A 15,704-nucleotide genomic window follows, 5' to 3' on the forward strand; every position below is an offset into this window, starting at 1 on the left:
CTGAGATGTCCAGACACGACGGTCAACGGTTCAGCTCCGAACTGAATATAATAGCCATCGGCAAGTAAATCCCTTTGCCAACCGCTCTCTCTCTCTGAGTCAGATGATTGAATAACTATGGTCTGATCACATTATCTTCCGTAGGCAACCAAGCGATTGTGAGACAAGTAGGGCTCGAAGTTGGGATTTGCATCTCAAATCAAGACGATCGCTTAGCAATGCCGCAGGGACAAGACGAGATCAGCCAGGAACCGAGCAAGGCACACTCGGAGCAGGAGCCGGAGGGCAATTACCTCGGCCGTTGCGCCATTGAGGGGTTAAAAAGGCAAGTATCTAGGCTCGAAAGGGTGGGATTGTAGCGAAGGTGACATGCAGGGCTCTCTCGTCACCCGCATCTACCCTCCCCACAGTCGGGAAAATCATGACCGAAATGAGGAATTCCGTAATTTCCTACACAGACCTTCTATCTGTAAAGTTGTGCATCTACAAGTCCATAATCGATGTCCGAGGGGCTATGTTGTACATACTCCGTACATGGACCTCGCACTAAGACAAGGCATTCCTCGGGGCAACGGGACTGGTCCAGGTGTCAACTATGCAGGATTCCATTCCTCGAAGATAAGCAGTATGGATAGAATTGGGTATTCTTGTGCAGGGGTTGCCTAATTTTGGGTAGACCAGCATGTTTGACCAGATGTCCTCCGGAGAGTACGGAGTACACGAAACAACACACACTACGGAGTATGCACCAAAGAAGAACGGGAAATCAACATTCCAAGGTCACCGGTACCAGTGACGTCAAGGGACCCGAGTCCAGATTATAGTGGGACCCGAGGGAAAGTGGAGGTACCTAGTACTTAGTGAGATTTCGAACATAGATGTACTCCGTACTCCATGGGCAATTCCCAGTCAAGAACAAAGAAAGAGAATGGGGATGAGCAGTGCAGAGTCAACAGGGACATTGTAACGTAGTCTTCCCAGGACGATGAATCAGAGGCAACGAACGTGAGTCCACGTGCCCTGGAGGAGGGTTATCAGCCGATGATAGGAAATAGGGTTACGCCCTGGAGCGCTGCAAGCGTTCAGTAAAGACGCACGAGCACTCGCGATCGCCATGACTGGCTGATAACCACTTGGCATGAGGGGTTTTTTTTTTCTTTTCTGTTTCTTACCTTCACCAGTGGGGGAACAGGGAACTGGAGTTCCTTGTATTCCCTGTATTCCTTGTTCTCTTGCTCAAGCCGATCGCCTCAGGGATACACCTTCTAGTGTTGAACATGACTACGAAGGCCTATGTAGAAACCAGTTGAACGTGAACCGGTGGAAGCACCCCAAGGGTCATGTATACTCCGTCCAAAGGTCTCGAATCTAGAAACGAGGTAATAATGTCGTAGCAAAAGGAGTATCACAGGCCGGAAGCACCCGGTGTCCACGAGGCGCCAATCAACCGGCCCACGCGCCTTCCTGATTGCCATACTTGGGCCAGGGCTTATTTGGAGTCACGTCCTGAGCATCGGGCCTCGTCATACCCCTCGTCTCTTCTTCTCTGCTCTGCTCTCCTGTTGAGAACTCTCTTAAGAACATTCCACCCCCCCTGATATCGGTTCTTATCGCGACTTATCACTTCTCCCCTTACCGCGTCGCATCCCCTGCGTGGATCCAAGCCCTAAACAGTTGGTCCTAACCTCGCTACACGGCTCCATCGGTGACTCTGTGTCACTATCTGTGTGAAAGGTGAGTGTCCCTTTGTTTTTACTTCTTTGAGACTTTTCTGTTGCCACCCGCTCTGTCCGTGGTACTGCTTTGTCGCGTATTGGAACAGGTCGTCTGACTCATATACCCCGGGTTGCGCCCTCTTAGGTCTTCTCCTTTCACAAATCAAACTTCTGTTCATCATGGCTTCCCAGACCAATTCCAGTATTGCAATGGCTCTTGCTGGCAAGACTGCGTCGGTTGATATCCCTCAGCGCCGTGCTGGCCTGGGTGGCGGCCGTGTGCCTGCGCGATCCGGACAACCTGCGATGCTGCTCACGCCACCCAACTCTATCTCGCCCACCCTTCCTCCCCAGACCTTCAAACGACGTGGGTCACTGTCGCCAGGATCGCCGCTATCGACTGTCCCCCAGTTGGACTCTGACATCGATCTTCAGGATGCGATGGAATACGCCAACGGTCAGAACGTCTCCCGACCTGCCGACGACCTCGACAGCATGGGCGCAATTACCCCTGCCATGCTGGCCAGATACCACCTTCCCGACATCTTGCTCCAGCAGGGCCCGTTGGCCATTCGCCACGTTATGGGTCATCTGACAACCTCGGTCCCTGGCTTTTCGCGCATTCCCCCAGCCAAAGCGCGCAGACTGGTTGTTGCGGCGTTGGAAGGTCGAGGGAACGGAGGGGAAGCGGGTGGAATTGGAGGCGACGTGGTGTTTGAGAAGATCGGTTGGGGCCGCTGGGACGCGCGACGTCGCGGTGAGCCTGTGCATGACCGCGATTTGAACTCGTCGGCATCGCCCCCTTCAAGCGTTGCGGGTTCTTTCCAGCAGCGTGGCCTACAGATCCAAGGCCAGTCGAGTTGGCAGGGTGGTAGCCGTCATCCATACCGTATGAGCTTCGCCGAATCCACGGCATTCTCCTACAACGACGATTACGGCATGCACGAGGATCTCGACATGCTTGAACACGAGGCCGACAAAATGTCCCTTGATGGCGACGGCGAGTACTGCTCTTCCTCGGAAGCTCCTGATGAAATGCAGGAGAACGAGTGGGATGAAGGCGATGTCACCGATGAGGAGGACTGGGCGCAGATTGGCGCCGACGCGTTGCGCGCTCGCTCAATGAACAACAACGGCAGTCTCATCAAGGGACATGTCGCTGCACGGGCAAAGCCCCAGCCTTCTGGGATTTTCCCTCCCACTCTGCCATCTCTGGCGGCCAAGCCGGCACCTCGCACCTTTGACACTCAGGAACGCGCTGCTGTGGAAGCACTCCTCCGCCTGGGCTCCATGTAAAGCCCCCCCACCTTCATCATGATTGGCGTTTATTTTCGTTCGGTTTTTCTTCTTGTGATACACTTTTTCTTTTCATATTCATACCCAGGCCGTCGGGGCTGGTCTGGACCGCTCTTGGCGCGCCGTTTTCTTTCGGTGACAATTAATCCAGAAAAATACAAAGCCAGAAAAATTGGCTAGCACTGCAGCTAGCTCGACTGATGGGCGTTGGGCTGGATTTTTTTGTGGTATTGGGTTTCCAACACGGCGTTGAAGTCTTCACTTTTCTCTTATGATGCCTGCTACGAAACCACTTGTCATGACGATTCGGGGTTGCAACCGTCGAGGTCTGCAACCACTGGGACAAGTTCAAATACCCCGTCTTTTCTCTGCTTTTTTTTTCTTTAACCAGGATGGCTCACAGTGGTTCCCACTGTCTGCCATCTGTTCATTCTGGCGTTTTATCTTTGCATCAGTCAAGTCAGCTCTCATTGCTACAAGACCTCTGTCTCTTTCTTCAACCATACTTCGGACTTTTTTTTAATACTTCTCACCTTTCATTTTCTTTCTTTTGTATGGGTTCTTCATTCGAACAACTCCCCAATCATTCTCCGAATCACCCACTTATCTGGAGGTTCCGGTCTTCTTTATTGATTGCACTGGCCCGCTCTATCTTGTCTGGGAATCTCGTTCTAGTCTGATTGTCTCGGTCATCTTCACTGATTCCACTGAGAAGTTGTTCTTTAATCTCCTCTCTACTCTCGTTGCTCTTTCTCTGTGTGTCTGTGTTTCGGTCCATGTGCTCTACGCATGTTCTTTTGTACATTGCAGGTTTTTTTTTATCTGTGCATTGTCTTAGGTGGAAATGGGCTCAGAGGCTGGGACACTTAACGCTTCCCAGCCGGGGATACGATGGAAGTACATAGTGACTTAGGTAGTTTAGAAAATCAGCCCGTTGCAATCCTGCACGGTTTATTTACCATCCTCTTACCTAGGTATATCCGGAGGTGTTTCTTTTGATTCTGTAGGCTACCAGTTCTATGGGCTAATTCCTGTGCTGAATCCACGCCATTCGATATGCACTTACTCCAGGTTATCATGGGACATTTACTGTTGTCCATTTCAAATCTTGAATGACCCTACAATCTACCAGGTAATTAGAGACTACCACAAAAACATCTCTTACAATCTCTGTGTATATTCCAACCAAATCACTCTCATTGATAACAATCAAACTCCAAACTCAAGTACAAAACCAGCCCATATCCCATTCTAATCCCCCCTCCATGAATCATATCCATAATAGTACCTAATCCACACCCTTCCCAGCTTTATATCCAAAAAGGACCCCAAAGCACAAACCCCCATAATAATACAAAACAACCAAAATAAAAGATAAACACCCAAGTCCAAACCCCTACCCCTCTCTAATCATGAATATCATTGATCTTCTTCCAAATCCCCTTCTCAACCTCTGCCAACTTCCCCCCAGACCACCGCATCCACCCCTTCGCCGCACCCATAAACCCCTCCTCCTCGGGGAAACCACTATCCGCTCCACCCCCAGATCCAGTCCCAGCACCGCTCCCGTAGTACAACGGCGGAGTCTGTCCCGCGCTCGGGTACACAGAGGAGTAAGCCGCGGAAGTCGAGTTCGGGGTTACGCCCTGCTGACCCGCTGGCGCAAAGGAGTAAGACTGCGTGTAGCTGTGGTGTGCAGGCTGGGCTGCTGCCGGCGGGACTGGCTCGCCGGCTTTGGGGGGCGGGAGTGGGGAGTATGGTGGTGCGCCGTGGGTTTCTGCTATTGGTGGTATTGGGCGCGCGACTGGTTGTGGTTCGGCGGTGGTTGTTGATGTTGGGTCGGGGAGGGTGGTGGGAGGGATTGGAGCTGTTGATGGTGTTGGTGGTGCGCCTGGTTGGAGGTTGCTGGGTTGGGCGGGTGTGTAGAGTGAAGGGTTGGATGGGGCTGTTGCTGTTGCTGTTGCTGGTGCTGGGTGGGAGGGTGAGGTTGCAGTGGCGGGTTCGGGTTCGGGGGTTGCTGCGTGGGTGTCTTTGTTGGCGTTTACTGGAGCTGTGTTGTAGGTTTGGATTCCTGGTAGAGAGGACATTTTGGATGTTGAGGGGATGGGGAGTGGTGGGAGTGGTAGGAGTTGGGGAGTTGAGAGGCTATAGCTTCAAGGAGCTTGGACGTCATGAATTGCCGCTGTGGAGCCTTGCCGCTTTGGGGGTCCTCTTTTTGGTCGTTGTCTGTGGATATGGGGCTATCTGGAACCTGGGTTGGTTTCAATGTGGACATACACTAGATATCACTTGGCTGATGGGAACCTTGAAAGATATGACGGATTACACGGGGTAAATACAATGTGCTGTGTTGTTCTTTCAGCTATTCATTTCATACGGAAAGGATCACGAAGGGCAGTGCTTGTCCAAGGAGAACCAGCCAGATTTAGTCGGGACATCTGAGGTCTATTGGTTTACTTTTACAGTCTCTACGAAGGAAGATATTTTGAAGAAAAACGAAAGAGTTTGCAGGAAGTAAAGTACATTGGGTACAAAAAGGAAGAATCACCACTCTAGGCGTCAACCTCCCTCGGAACCCATTTCTTGACGCATCTATCTTTTGACCGTCCCACAACCTCGACGCCCAGTGGTTGCACTGGGTGAGGTATTCACCCCCTACTCCAGTATAACTACAGTGGCTAGTGACACACTTTTCAGCGAGTCGCTTAGAACTTCTTTCCGAGGAGGAGGAGCTGGGCCTTGTCGTAGATGGACAGGACACCAGCACCGGCAACACCACGGAGGATGTTAGCACCGGCACCCTTGAAGAGAGACTTGACACCCTCCTTGGCGACGATCTGGCGGGCAGCATCCATGGAGGAGGAGTACTTGACGGCCTCACCGGAGGTCATCATCATGCGGCGGCGAACGGTGTCAAGAGGGTAAGAGGCAACACCGGCACCGGTGGTGACGGTCCAGCCGAGAAGGAAGGAGGCGAGGAAAGAGCCCTCAAGAGGACCAACGAGGAGAACGGGCTTGATGGAATCGTACATGCCGAAGTAGAGACCACGGTAGACGACAATTCCGAGAACGGAGGGACCGAAGCCACGGTAGAGACCGGCAATACCGTCGGAGGCGAGGGTCTTGCGGTAGACATCAACGAGACCGTTGAACTGGCGCTCACCGGAGCCCTTGGCGGACTTGGCGTCGTTGGCAAGACGGGTACGGGCGTAGTCCAGGGAGTAGACGAAGAGGAGGGAAGTGGCACCGGCAGCCTGTGGTTTTTGTTAGTTGTGATTCATGAGCGGAAAATTTTTTCAGGGGGGTACGTACACCACCGGAGGCAAGGTTACCCATCATCCACTTGGCGTATCCATCACGCTCCTTCTTGTAGGCGAACATGGACTTGTAGGTATCGCGGAAAGCGAAGTTGAGGGCCTGGGTGGGGAAGTAACGGATGACGTTGGCGGTGTTACCACGCCACAAGGAGACAACACCCTCGGCGGAGGAGGTACGGCGGAAGCAGTCAGCGATACCCTCGTACTTGCGGTCGAGACGACCGGCCTTGAGCATCTCATCCTATTGATTGGTTGCGGTTAGATGCTGAATTGCTGATATTGAGAGAAAAGGTCGACTGTGATTGGCCAAGGGTGAAAAATTTTTCACTGGACGCGATCAATGCGAAAATGCAGTTCGTGTCCAGTACAGAAATCCGTACTCAATTGCAATCACGATTGTAACCACAAATGAGGAATATTTTCAACCCCTAGACCATTTCAATCGAGGCCTGACGGATAGTGACCAACCTGGTTCTGGATCAGGAGCTTGATACGCTCAATGGGGGCAGCAGCGGTCTTGGAGACAGCGGCGGAAACACCACCCACTAAATATCAGTTAGTTGGAATGTTCAACCCTTATGAAAGCTAGCAATAGCCAGTCTCCTGTAAAGGATCAAGCGTCACACGTACTAAGGAAGTCGACAACGAAGCCCTGCGAAAGTTGGTTAGCATGATTGTTCAGTTGGAATTGACATCAAGCTCATGGTCACTGGTCTTTGAAGTCACGTTCCGAGGTTTCAATGTTTGATGCTGAGCATCTCATATCATTCTTCGCGCAACATCCAGACCAGCTCATAAGCTCAAGAGATACTCACGGGCATGCCGAAAACCGACTTGTCGGCCTTTTGAGCGTCACTGGAACCCATTTTGAAGATAGTGCAAAAGAAACGGGATGCAAAAAAAAAGAGAGGAGATGGAAAGAGTGTCAAGAAGAAAGAGACACCTGGAATAATAAGAGGGAAGAAAAAGGAAGACTGAAGGCGGGAAGGGGGGCCAGAAAAAAAATTACTGTACACGGGAAGAAGCGACCGCCAGGCGCTAAGACCCAATCAGGAAGCCCACAGGGATAGATTACGGTATCTTACCGTTCGGTGTTTGTATTCCGTCGCCTCCTGCCGATATCTCCCGATCCACTGAAAATTCTGCAATCTGGCCAGCTGGCCCTGAGATTGGGTCTGGACAGTTCCTATGGGCAAATGGATGTTTCGATTCGAGGAACCCGTTCTCGGTGCACTACAGCCTCCACACAGCTCACGCCTCTTCTACATATCAATCATGGCTACAACGGTTCACTGTGCACGTCGCCCTCTCGTACCTAGGCCCGAGTAACGGTCCAAGCGCCGTACATTACCGTAGGGGTACGATGTACGGTGTATATTTCCCTGTCCAATGCCGGGCCTCCACTCCCCGGGGCAACCTCCTTTTTGCTGGCCGGCTATCCGATGGCAAACCGGACGTGAAAAAGCATATCTCGGACTTGCCACCGACGTAGCTATCCTCTGGCTATCCTTCTGGTGTTCTTGTACGGATCTCAATGCATTCCTCGCTATTGGTTTACCATTCAAAGAGGACCCAAGTATCGATGCAGTATGCTACCTAGTACTCACGTAGCCTTTGTTTGGCTCGGGCGAGTGGATTCCTCGACGCCCAACCTACACTGGCTGATACTTGACTTGGAATTCTGATAAAGGGCTGGGGACAGATCTCGCATAGACCCAGCAAATGTACGGAGTAATGCCTCCCACGTCTTGTAGCAGCACGACTCGCCGAATGTGAGGGATCTTGATTTTGATATGAGACATTTTTCCCTTGCTGCTATTTATATGTCAAGGGTACAAACTTTAAGGTGGTAGATCGCCGCTTGGACGATGTACCAAGGTACTTCACATGTTAGACAATGCCAGGCATGTCGTATGTATGTATGTACCCAATCAGATCCACCTTTCTTGATATTTGAAGAATTTGCACATTACTCGAGGCAGATTACCCAGATATAGTCCGAAGTCTGGCTCAGAGTAGGAAGTTGCCATAGCTACCTGTAATTTGGTAACCAAAATAACCAAAATAACATACCTACATGTACGGAGTAGATATGTACGGCGTATGTACCCAAAGTTGGATTTTCCCGAGGTCCTCTCGCCCCGGCAACCGCTAGCGCCCGAGTGGGCCCGGTCGCATGGGAGCTTTCCACTTTCGGAGCTACCTGGGTATCTCGTTGTCCACCGGTATATCTGATGGAGTATATTGGTGATACTTCCTGGAGCAATTGCCATCTCTCGATACACCTATAGGTATACAGAATGCCTACACAGTTGAGCTCTAATCTGTGAGATGGTGCTGCGAAAAAAGATGGTAAATGCGTCTGTATATATCTGCAACTGGTCGATACTATCGTACATCATCAACCTCTTTTTGGTCAAGTCTTCGTGTGATATATGTTCTCAAATGCGGCGCTTGACTCACGACCATTATGATTACGAGATGTATCTTATTATGGCCCTCCCGAACTGCGCGCGAGCGCCTTTTGACTTGAAATAATGAATGTTGATTCGTTTCATATATTGGTTCGAAAAGGATATAAACAATAGTAGATGTGGCAGATACAATATGTCTAGTGCTTCTTCGACCTCTTTCTCTTCTTCCTTGAGCCATCACCTTCCCGGATGTCAACCTTAGCTTCATCAGTAGGCTCGTCAGACTGGCTAGGTTTGGCATCGCCGCCGAACTTGAACTCCGGCCCATTTTCGTCACCGAAAGTATCTTTACGCCATTCACGAAGACGGGCCTTCTTGCCCAGTCTCTTCTGATCGCGCTGCTTCTGCGCTTCTTCGCGGAAGGAAGCCAGCTTCTTCAGACCAGCGAACTTGTTGAGCTGTGTGTCGTCTGCCATGAGGATATCCTGCGCCGTCAAGCCAAAGCTCTGTGGGGAGGTTTCACGGTAGCGGAACTTTGTGGCGTTCTTCTTTGTGGCACCGGGAAGCAGGGTGATATCGAGATCCAGATTGCGCTCAACCGCATCGTCGATGCGCAGACGGTCCTTGCGGGCTTCGCGTCTTTGAATTCGCTTCTCTTCAGCCTTGCTCTTCTTCTTTGAACCGGAAGCTTCGTCATCATCTTCCTCTTCGGCTTCCGATACTTCGACTGTCGGTTTGGCTTCGTCATCCTCGTAGTCTGGAATCAGGTCGTTGATGTCGATATCATCATCCCATGTAGGCTTCTTAGGCTTCTTCTTCTTCTTGCTTTCTTCATTTTCACTGTCTTGGCCCTCCTCTCCGGCGTAATAATCCTCACCAAAACGTTTTTGCATCTCCGATTCCCAGTTGGAATCGTCCCAGGAAGCGTCCAGGAAACGAGACCAGTCTTCGTCCGTGAAGTTTGAGGCCCGAAGACCCGCAACCTCCTTGATTTGGTTGACCTTCTTCTGGAGCTCCTCAGTCTTCAGCTTACGAAGACGGTTCTTCTCAGTCTCGCGCTGCTTCTTCTCCTCCTCCTTCAATTGACGCTCGGCATCGCGAATCTTCTTACGGGAACTCTTTTCCTCACGACGGACTGATTGCTTGTTGGTGAGATCACGAGAATGGGTGACAATCACCTCATTCATCTTGTTGGGGTCTTCGAAACGGAAGTTGTAAGCTTCCTCGAAGGCGTCGGCCCTCGCATCATCGTCATCATCATCCGAATCAAACGGATGAAGCTCTGGCCTGTCGGCAGGAATCCAGGCTCGTGCTGACAAGAAGTTGGATAAGAAAGTCTCAGGGTCTTTGTCCGCATTTTCAATGTCGAGTTTGATTTCCTGCTTGGGCAACGAAATGTCCTGACCAGGCTTGCGGACCATGAAATCGTCCGCATCTTCCATTTCCTCATCCGACTTGTCTGCCGCTCCGTGCATCTCCTTGACAATGGCGTTCTTCAAGTCGGCTTGCTCCTGGGCGTAGGTTCTGGGGACATTTTCCTCCTCGGCTGGGTTGACACCACCCAGAAGATTTTCAGTATGGTACTCTCGCAGAGTCATCGACTTTTCCTTGGGATTCTTCGCGGCATTGGCAGCTTCCGGGTCGAACTTGGTGTAGAAGCTGGCCTCTTTGTCGTAGACGCGGGGATCCTTAGAACGAATAGCCTGCAAAGTCGCTGAGATCTCAGCATCCAGAGCTAGTGTAGCAAGCTCTGCATCGTCATCCTCTTCTTCAGAATCGGAATCCTCAGAGTCCTCAACTTGGCGGTTTCCAAGGCTGGAGGACTTGCCATACTTTGCTTCCACTATTGATCAAAAATCGGTTAGCATATTTGATAGGCACATGAAGATATTAGTATAAGCCACACGTACGTCTCGCAACTTCTTCTCTCTTCTTGTTGTGTTCGAATCGACGAGCGTAGTCTTCATTGATCTTGAAACCCGCATCAGGCGACTGCTTGCCCAGGAGAACTCCACCAGCATCATCCCCAGAGTCGCTATCGCTGTCATGCTCCAAGAGCTTGCGCATCTTCTTAGAAGGAGGCTCCATTTTGTGTGATCAGATATGTGATTGGAGATCGACTCAGTGAAATCTCCAAATGGCAGAAAGAAAAAAAAATCTCACACCGCCCTCGTTCGATGAACCGCCTTGTGGTTGCCTTGGGGATCTGGCACCAAGGCAGGCACCCCGACCCCTGACGTAGCCAATTAGATCATCTCGTCCCTAGACCTCGGGAGGCTGCTGAGGTCGCTCGCAAAGTCGAGACCACCGCAAGGAGCAAAATCATACACGTGGGGTCTCTCCAGGACTCGAACTTAAATTGATCACTGAGTCTACATCATTGAGCGGTGGATCTGTAGGAGATTTATCCAAGCTGCTCGTGTTTCGGTCTTTGCTCGCATCAAGTGTATGGCTGGAGACATGCACTAGATGTCGAACCAAACACAAACCCCTTTACCCCAGGTGGGGAAGCTTCTGAGCGTTGTGTGAGCAACTGATAAATCTGTCCAGGGGAGATGTTTCTTTGCATACTAACACATACGTCTAATCCTCAGCCCGGTCGGCCTCAAAGAAGCTGCACTCGACTCACCCACCTTCCGCGCCACCACCCTCTACTTCTCCGACCAGGTCGATTTCCTGGAAAGATGGCTCGACGGATATGCCAAGGCTGCAACAAAGCTTTCCTCCGAGCTGAGTGCCGTGGAGAGTATTGTGAGCAACTTTCTCTCCTACTCGACACATCCCCTCGTTGTGTCGGAAGCGGTTGTTGATCATGATTACACACTTCTGGCTATGAGGAGGTGTGGAGAGGGATCCAGAGATCTTTGGAGTGGACTAGTCACAACAACTAGGAAGTTGGAATCATTAATTGCCGAACCTATTCGAGAGTTCCTCCAAGAAGATTTGCGGCAATTCAAGGTACTGAGGACTCACTGAAGCGCCTTGTTCGCATGTGGAATTATCTGACATGGCGACAGGAAATTCGTCGCAATCTCGAACAATCCCAGAAATCGTACGATTACCTCCAAGCTCGGTTTGCTTCTCAGTCGAAATCCAAGGAAGCCTCGGCTCTGAGAGAAGAAGCGTTCCAGCTCCATGAAGCCCACAAAGCATACCTGAAAGCGTCTATGGATTATTCAGTGCAGGCTCCCCAGATAAGAAATGCGCTTGATCGACTTCTGGTCAAGATCTCTTACGATCAATGGCGGGAATTCCGGGGATTCCACAATCACAACGGTGGGACCTTCACGAAATGGGCACATGAAATGGACCGTATCAAAGGTTGGCTTCATGAGATGGAAGGGAGTGAAAAGTCCTCTAAACGAGAGCTTCTCTCTACCAGAAAGCATATTGAGGAAGCTGCGGAGTTTGCGGCTCGACCGTCTCGCGAATTGGAAGACTATAATATCTCCACTGTTCCGTACCTTGGCTCTCGTCCTATCTCAACAATTAACGTGAGTAAAGAGACACGGCCAGAGAAGCAAGGCTGGCTGTACTTGCGCACACTTTCAGGAAAGCCTACTCGTACTGTTTGGGTTAAAAGATGGGCTTTCCTCAAGCATGGCATCTTCGGGTGTCTTGTGCAGGGCACGCGGACTGGCGGCGTTGAAGAGAGCGACCGAATTGGTGTGCTGCTTTGCAGTATTCGTCCTGCATTCCAGGAAGAACGCCGGTTCTGTTTCCAAGTGAAAACCAAGAACAACACGATTTTGCTGCAGGCAGAGAACCAAAAGGAGCTTATGGGGTGGATTAGTGCCTTTGAGGCTGCTAAACAGAAAGCATTGGAAAATCCCGCAAGTACTGATCTTTCAGTTTCAGGGAAAGTTACAGTTCAGGATCCAGCCTTCTCGATTTCTCAGCCTCCGGCTCCTGAGTTTGCTGCAGACCCGGCGGACTCTCTTACCCCCCATATGAGCGATGAGCCCGGCAACGGAGACCGTAGTATGACACTGCCCGTCCCAGACCGTGATGGGTACGCTATGAGGAACAGTACCGATATTGGAAGCAGCAGCAGAAGACTCACAGGCTTGGATGGTGAGGGCTCTGCAAGAGAACATGCGAGAGAGCATACTTCCAGACTTATTCAGAAATTGGATCTTCACCGCAAGTCCAATAACGCGGCTCCACTATCTCCTTCCATACCTGGCCCTGCAGGAGGAATAGCCAGTCTCATCTCCGCCAGTCACAACATTCTCCCTTACAGCACCACTGTTCCATTCAATGTGAATGACGATAGTGGTAACCGAGGTCGCAGTTTGAGCAATGTCGACGAGCCTGGTTCAAGCCTCGCACCTGCCACTCTTGCCAACCCCCCAGCACCGACAAGTATGAGCAAGGCCGCAGTGGTTGTGAGCAATGAAAGAGGTATTGGCTTAGGCGTCTCAGATAGCACTGGTGGAATGCCTAGTGGTATGATGGCGAACCTGTGGGGTAGCTCTAACTGGGGCTGTATGAACAAGTCTGAACCGGATGAGTATAGCGTCGATGGTCAGCCGTCTTCCACTCTAAGTGACACTTCGACACGCACCATTGCTGCACAGCCTGATCAAACAGGTGCTTTGGGCTTACCCAAACAGCAATCTGGTCCACGTCACAGGCAGACAGTGAGCCTTGACGGAGATGATGTTAAGCTCACGAAAAGCGCACTGGGCCTTGGACATGAATATCCTAGCTACTACCCCCAACAATTGAGGATTCAAGATGCTCAGTTCCGATTGCTTTTCCCAGATGTCAAAAGATCGGAGGCATTGGTACTAGTATTCCGAGCCACCTGGAGTCCAAATGACCAGCAAGAGTTCCCTGGCCGAGCCTATGTCACAACAAGGAACATCTATTTCTACAGCCATCATTTCGGATTGGTCCTGACCACTGGTGTCACCCTGGAGCAAATCAAAGAAGTAACTGCGGCTTCTGGCCGGGACTGTGACTTCCTTTTCCTTCATACTGTTCCGCCACTTGGCAGTGATACGCCTGGTCGTGTCACGATCAAGACTTTCCTCGAACCTCTCAAACTTCTCCAAAAACGCCTAAATTTCTTGATCCAAAGCTCAATTGCGGTTGAGCAATTGTCTTTGGAATCTCTGATTAAAGCATTAATAAAGATGGACACGGGGTCTCCCGACCGTTCTTCCAGCGCAGATAGCTGGGAAGATCTCTCGTCTGGCCTTGCAGAGATCAAAAATGATTCAGGGAACCCTACTGATCCGGGCCGTGGAAAGGACATTCGACTTCCCATTTACGTTGACAAAGATCTTGAGCTGGATGGAGGCAAAACTGGCCGCGGTCGCGACATTGCTAAATTCAGACTCCCCACCCAACCTGTGGAGTATGTGCCACAAGGTGATCTTGTTCTAGTCACTGAAAAGGTCCTCGATATAAGTCCCAAAGCTTTGTTCCATATATTGTTTGGGGACAAGAGCGCTGTCTGGCAGCTTCTGTTACACGAGAGACAAGCTCGAGGTAGTTTGATTCCCAATATCTCCAATCACCCGTGATGCATGCTGACAATTTAAAGACATCAAACAAGGCCCATGGGCTAGCACGGAATCTAACCATCTGAGGCGTGATTTCCACTACAATATCGACACAACAGATATCCTTGGTAGGCTTAATGAAAGGTCTTGTGATCTAGCTTTGACTGATCTTGTATAGGCCGCAGCCACGACAATGCCATCTCCGATTATCAGATCATCGATGTTCTCAACGACCATCTATGCTACGTGATCACCGATAAAAAGACACCATGGCATCTTCCCTTCCGACGTTCCTTCCGGCTGGTCAGCAAGGTTGTTATTACATTCCAGGCCAAGTCGAAGAGCAAGCTAGCTGTTTACACGAAAGTCGAGTGGCTGTGGTCCCCGTATGGCCTCAAGAGTGAGTAATCTGCGCCATTGAAGTAAAATGCAATCATCTAACGTAGCTAGATGTGATCGACAAAAGGGCAGGTGAAGATTTGGAACAAGATGCCTTGGATCTTGTTGATTTGGTGAGTGACCAAGTGCGCCGGTTGGGTGCACACAGTCGAACCAAAAAAGCCATCACGATCTTCGGCCACGTTGGACGCCAAAGCCAAGTCTCCCAGTTTAATGGTGCTGGATCTAACCTGAAGCTTGAATCCCGCAAGCCCCGGAAACAGCGTGCTATGCACGAGCTACTCCTTGAGACCTTCCTGTCATTTATGGAAACCAGCGTGTCTTTCCTGATGCTGTGGGCTCTTGGTGTAGTTCGCTGGACTTGGAAGACCGTGAGTGTACACAAGGTGATCCTAGTCATGTTGACCACGAGTGCAATCTTGAACGGATACTATTCCTCGCGAGATAGTTGGGACTGGTGGCACGAGAGGCACGCAGGCAATTTCATGGCACGACTGGGTGTACAGCCAAACCTCGTCATGACCAAATCTATTTACATGCGGGATGTTGATGACGCAGTCGCAAATTCCACAATCTGGCCTGGTACTGGGAATACTAGCGATTGTTTTGCCACCTTCCACGAGCAAACCATACGATATACCGATATGCCGCTGTCGGTCAGCACGTCAAGTCCTAGAGATGCGTTGACCAAGAGCGCCATCAAGCGTTTCCAGCAGACCCGTGAGCGCCTTGGCATGTATCGGCATAATCTTCTCGTCGCAATGCGTGTCGTGAACAGCATCGAGAAAGAAGTCATCCAGACCGAATGGGAGCGTTGGCTTCGCGAGGAGGTTCGGCGCTGTCGCCAGGTCGAGGTCCTTCTTGGCGGAGAGGCTTCACAGGGTGATGACTCTCAGGCAAGCCCGACGGATAAAGCTCAGCGTATCTTCGCTGACCATGCTGACAACGTCAAGCAGTGGTACGAAGAGTACTGCACGAGTTGCCGTATGGAGCAAGAGCAAGTCATGTTCAACGACAGTGGTGATCTAATTCCTTAATTTTCTTTCTGCT

At 50.8% G+C, this 15,704-nt stretch overlaps 5 protein-coding genes across 5 annotated transcripts; 2 read left to right on the forward strand and 3 right to left on the reverse strand.

Annotated features, from left to right (window-relative positions):
* Positions 1-1,895: 1,895 nt before the first annotated feature.
* Positions 1,896-3,011, forward strand: N7457_009237 (uncharacterized protein; the record flags this gene model as incomplete). Its single annotated transcript, XM_057180280.1, has 1 exon — positions 1,896-3,011. The coding sequence occupies one exon, from the start codon at positions 1,896-1,898 to the stop codon at positions 3,009-3,011; it is 1,116 nt and encodes a 371-aa protein (XP_057028666.1).
* Positions 3,012-4,417: 1,406 nt separating this feature from the next.
* On the reverse strand, positions 4,418-5,098 carry N7457_009238 (uncharacterized protein; the record flags this gene model as incomplete). The annotated part of the gene is made up of 1 exon (XM_057180281.1): positions 4,418-5,098. The coding sequence occupies one exon, from the start codon at positions 5,096-5,098 to the stop codon at positions 4,418-4,420; it is 681 nt and encodes a 226-aa protein (XP_057028667.1).
* Positions 5,099-5,716: 618 nt separating this feature from the next.
* N7457_009239 (putative mitochondrial ADP,ATP carrier protein (Ant)) lies at positions 5,717-7,194 on the reverse strand (the record flags this gene model as incomplete). The annotated part of the gene is made up of 5 exons (XM_057180282.1): positions 5,717-6,265; positions 6,324-6,569; positions 6,797-6,873; positions 6,959-6,980; positions 7,144-7,194. The coding sequence occupies 5 exons, from the start codon at positions 7,192-7,194 to the stop codon at positions 5,717-5,719; spliced, it is 945 nt and encodes a 314-aa protein (XP_057028668.1).
* Positions 7,195-8,939: 1,745 nt separating this feature from the next.
* N7457_009240 (KRI1 family protein) lies at positions 8,940-10,830 on the reverse strand (the record flags this gene model as incomplete). The annotated part of the gene is made up of 2 exons (XM_057180283.1): positions 8,940-10,585; positions 10,653-10,830. 2 exons carry the CDS (start codon positions 10,828-10,830, stop codon positions 8,940-8,942), a joined length of 1,824 nt encoding a protein of 607 aa, XP_057028669.1.
* Positions 10,831-11,211: 381 nt separating this feature from the next.
* Positions 11,212-15,691, forward strand: N7457_009241 (uncharacterized protein; the record flags this gene model as incomplete). The annotated part of the gene is made up of 6 exons (XM_057180284.1): positions 11,212-11,267; positions 11,337-11,700; positions 11,760-14,241; positions 14,297-14,383; positions 14,434-14,655; positions 14,706-15,691. 6 exons carry the CDS (start codon positions 11,212-11,214, stop codon positions 15,689-15,691), a joined length of 4,197 nt encoding a protein of 1,398 aa, XP_057028670.1.
* Between the last annotated feature and the right edge of the window lie 13 nt (positions 15,692-15,704).

This window comes from Penicillium paradoxum (assembly GCF_028828445.1).
Source record: "Penicillium paradoxum strain IBT 22861 chromosome Unknown utg000007l_segment0_segment0, whole genome shotgun sequence".
Taxonomy (NCBI): domain Eukaryota; kingdom Fungi; phylum Ascomycota; class Eurotiomycetes; order Eurotiales; family Aspergillaceae; genus Penicillium; species Penicillium paradoxum.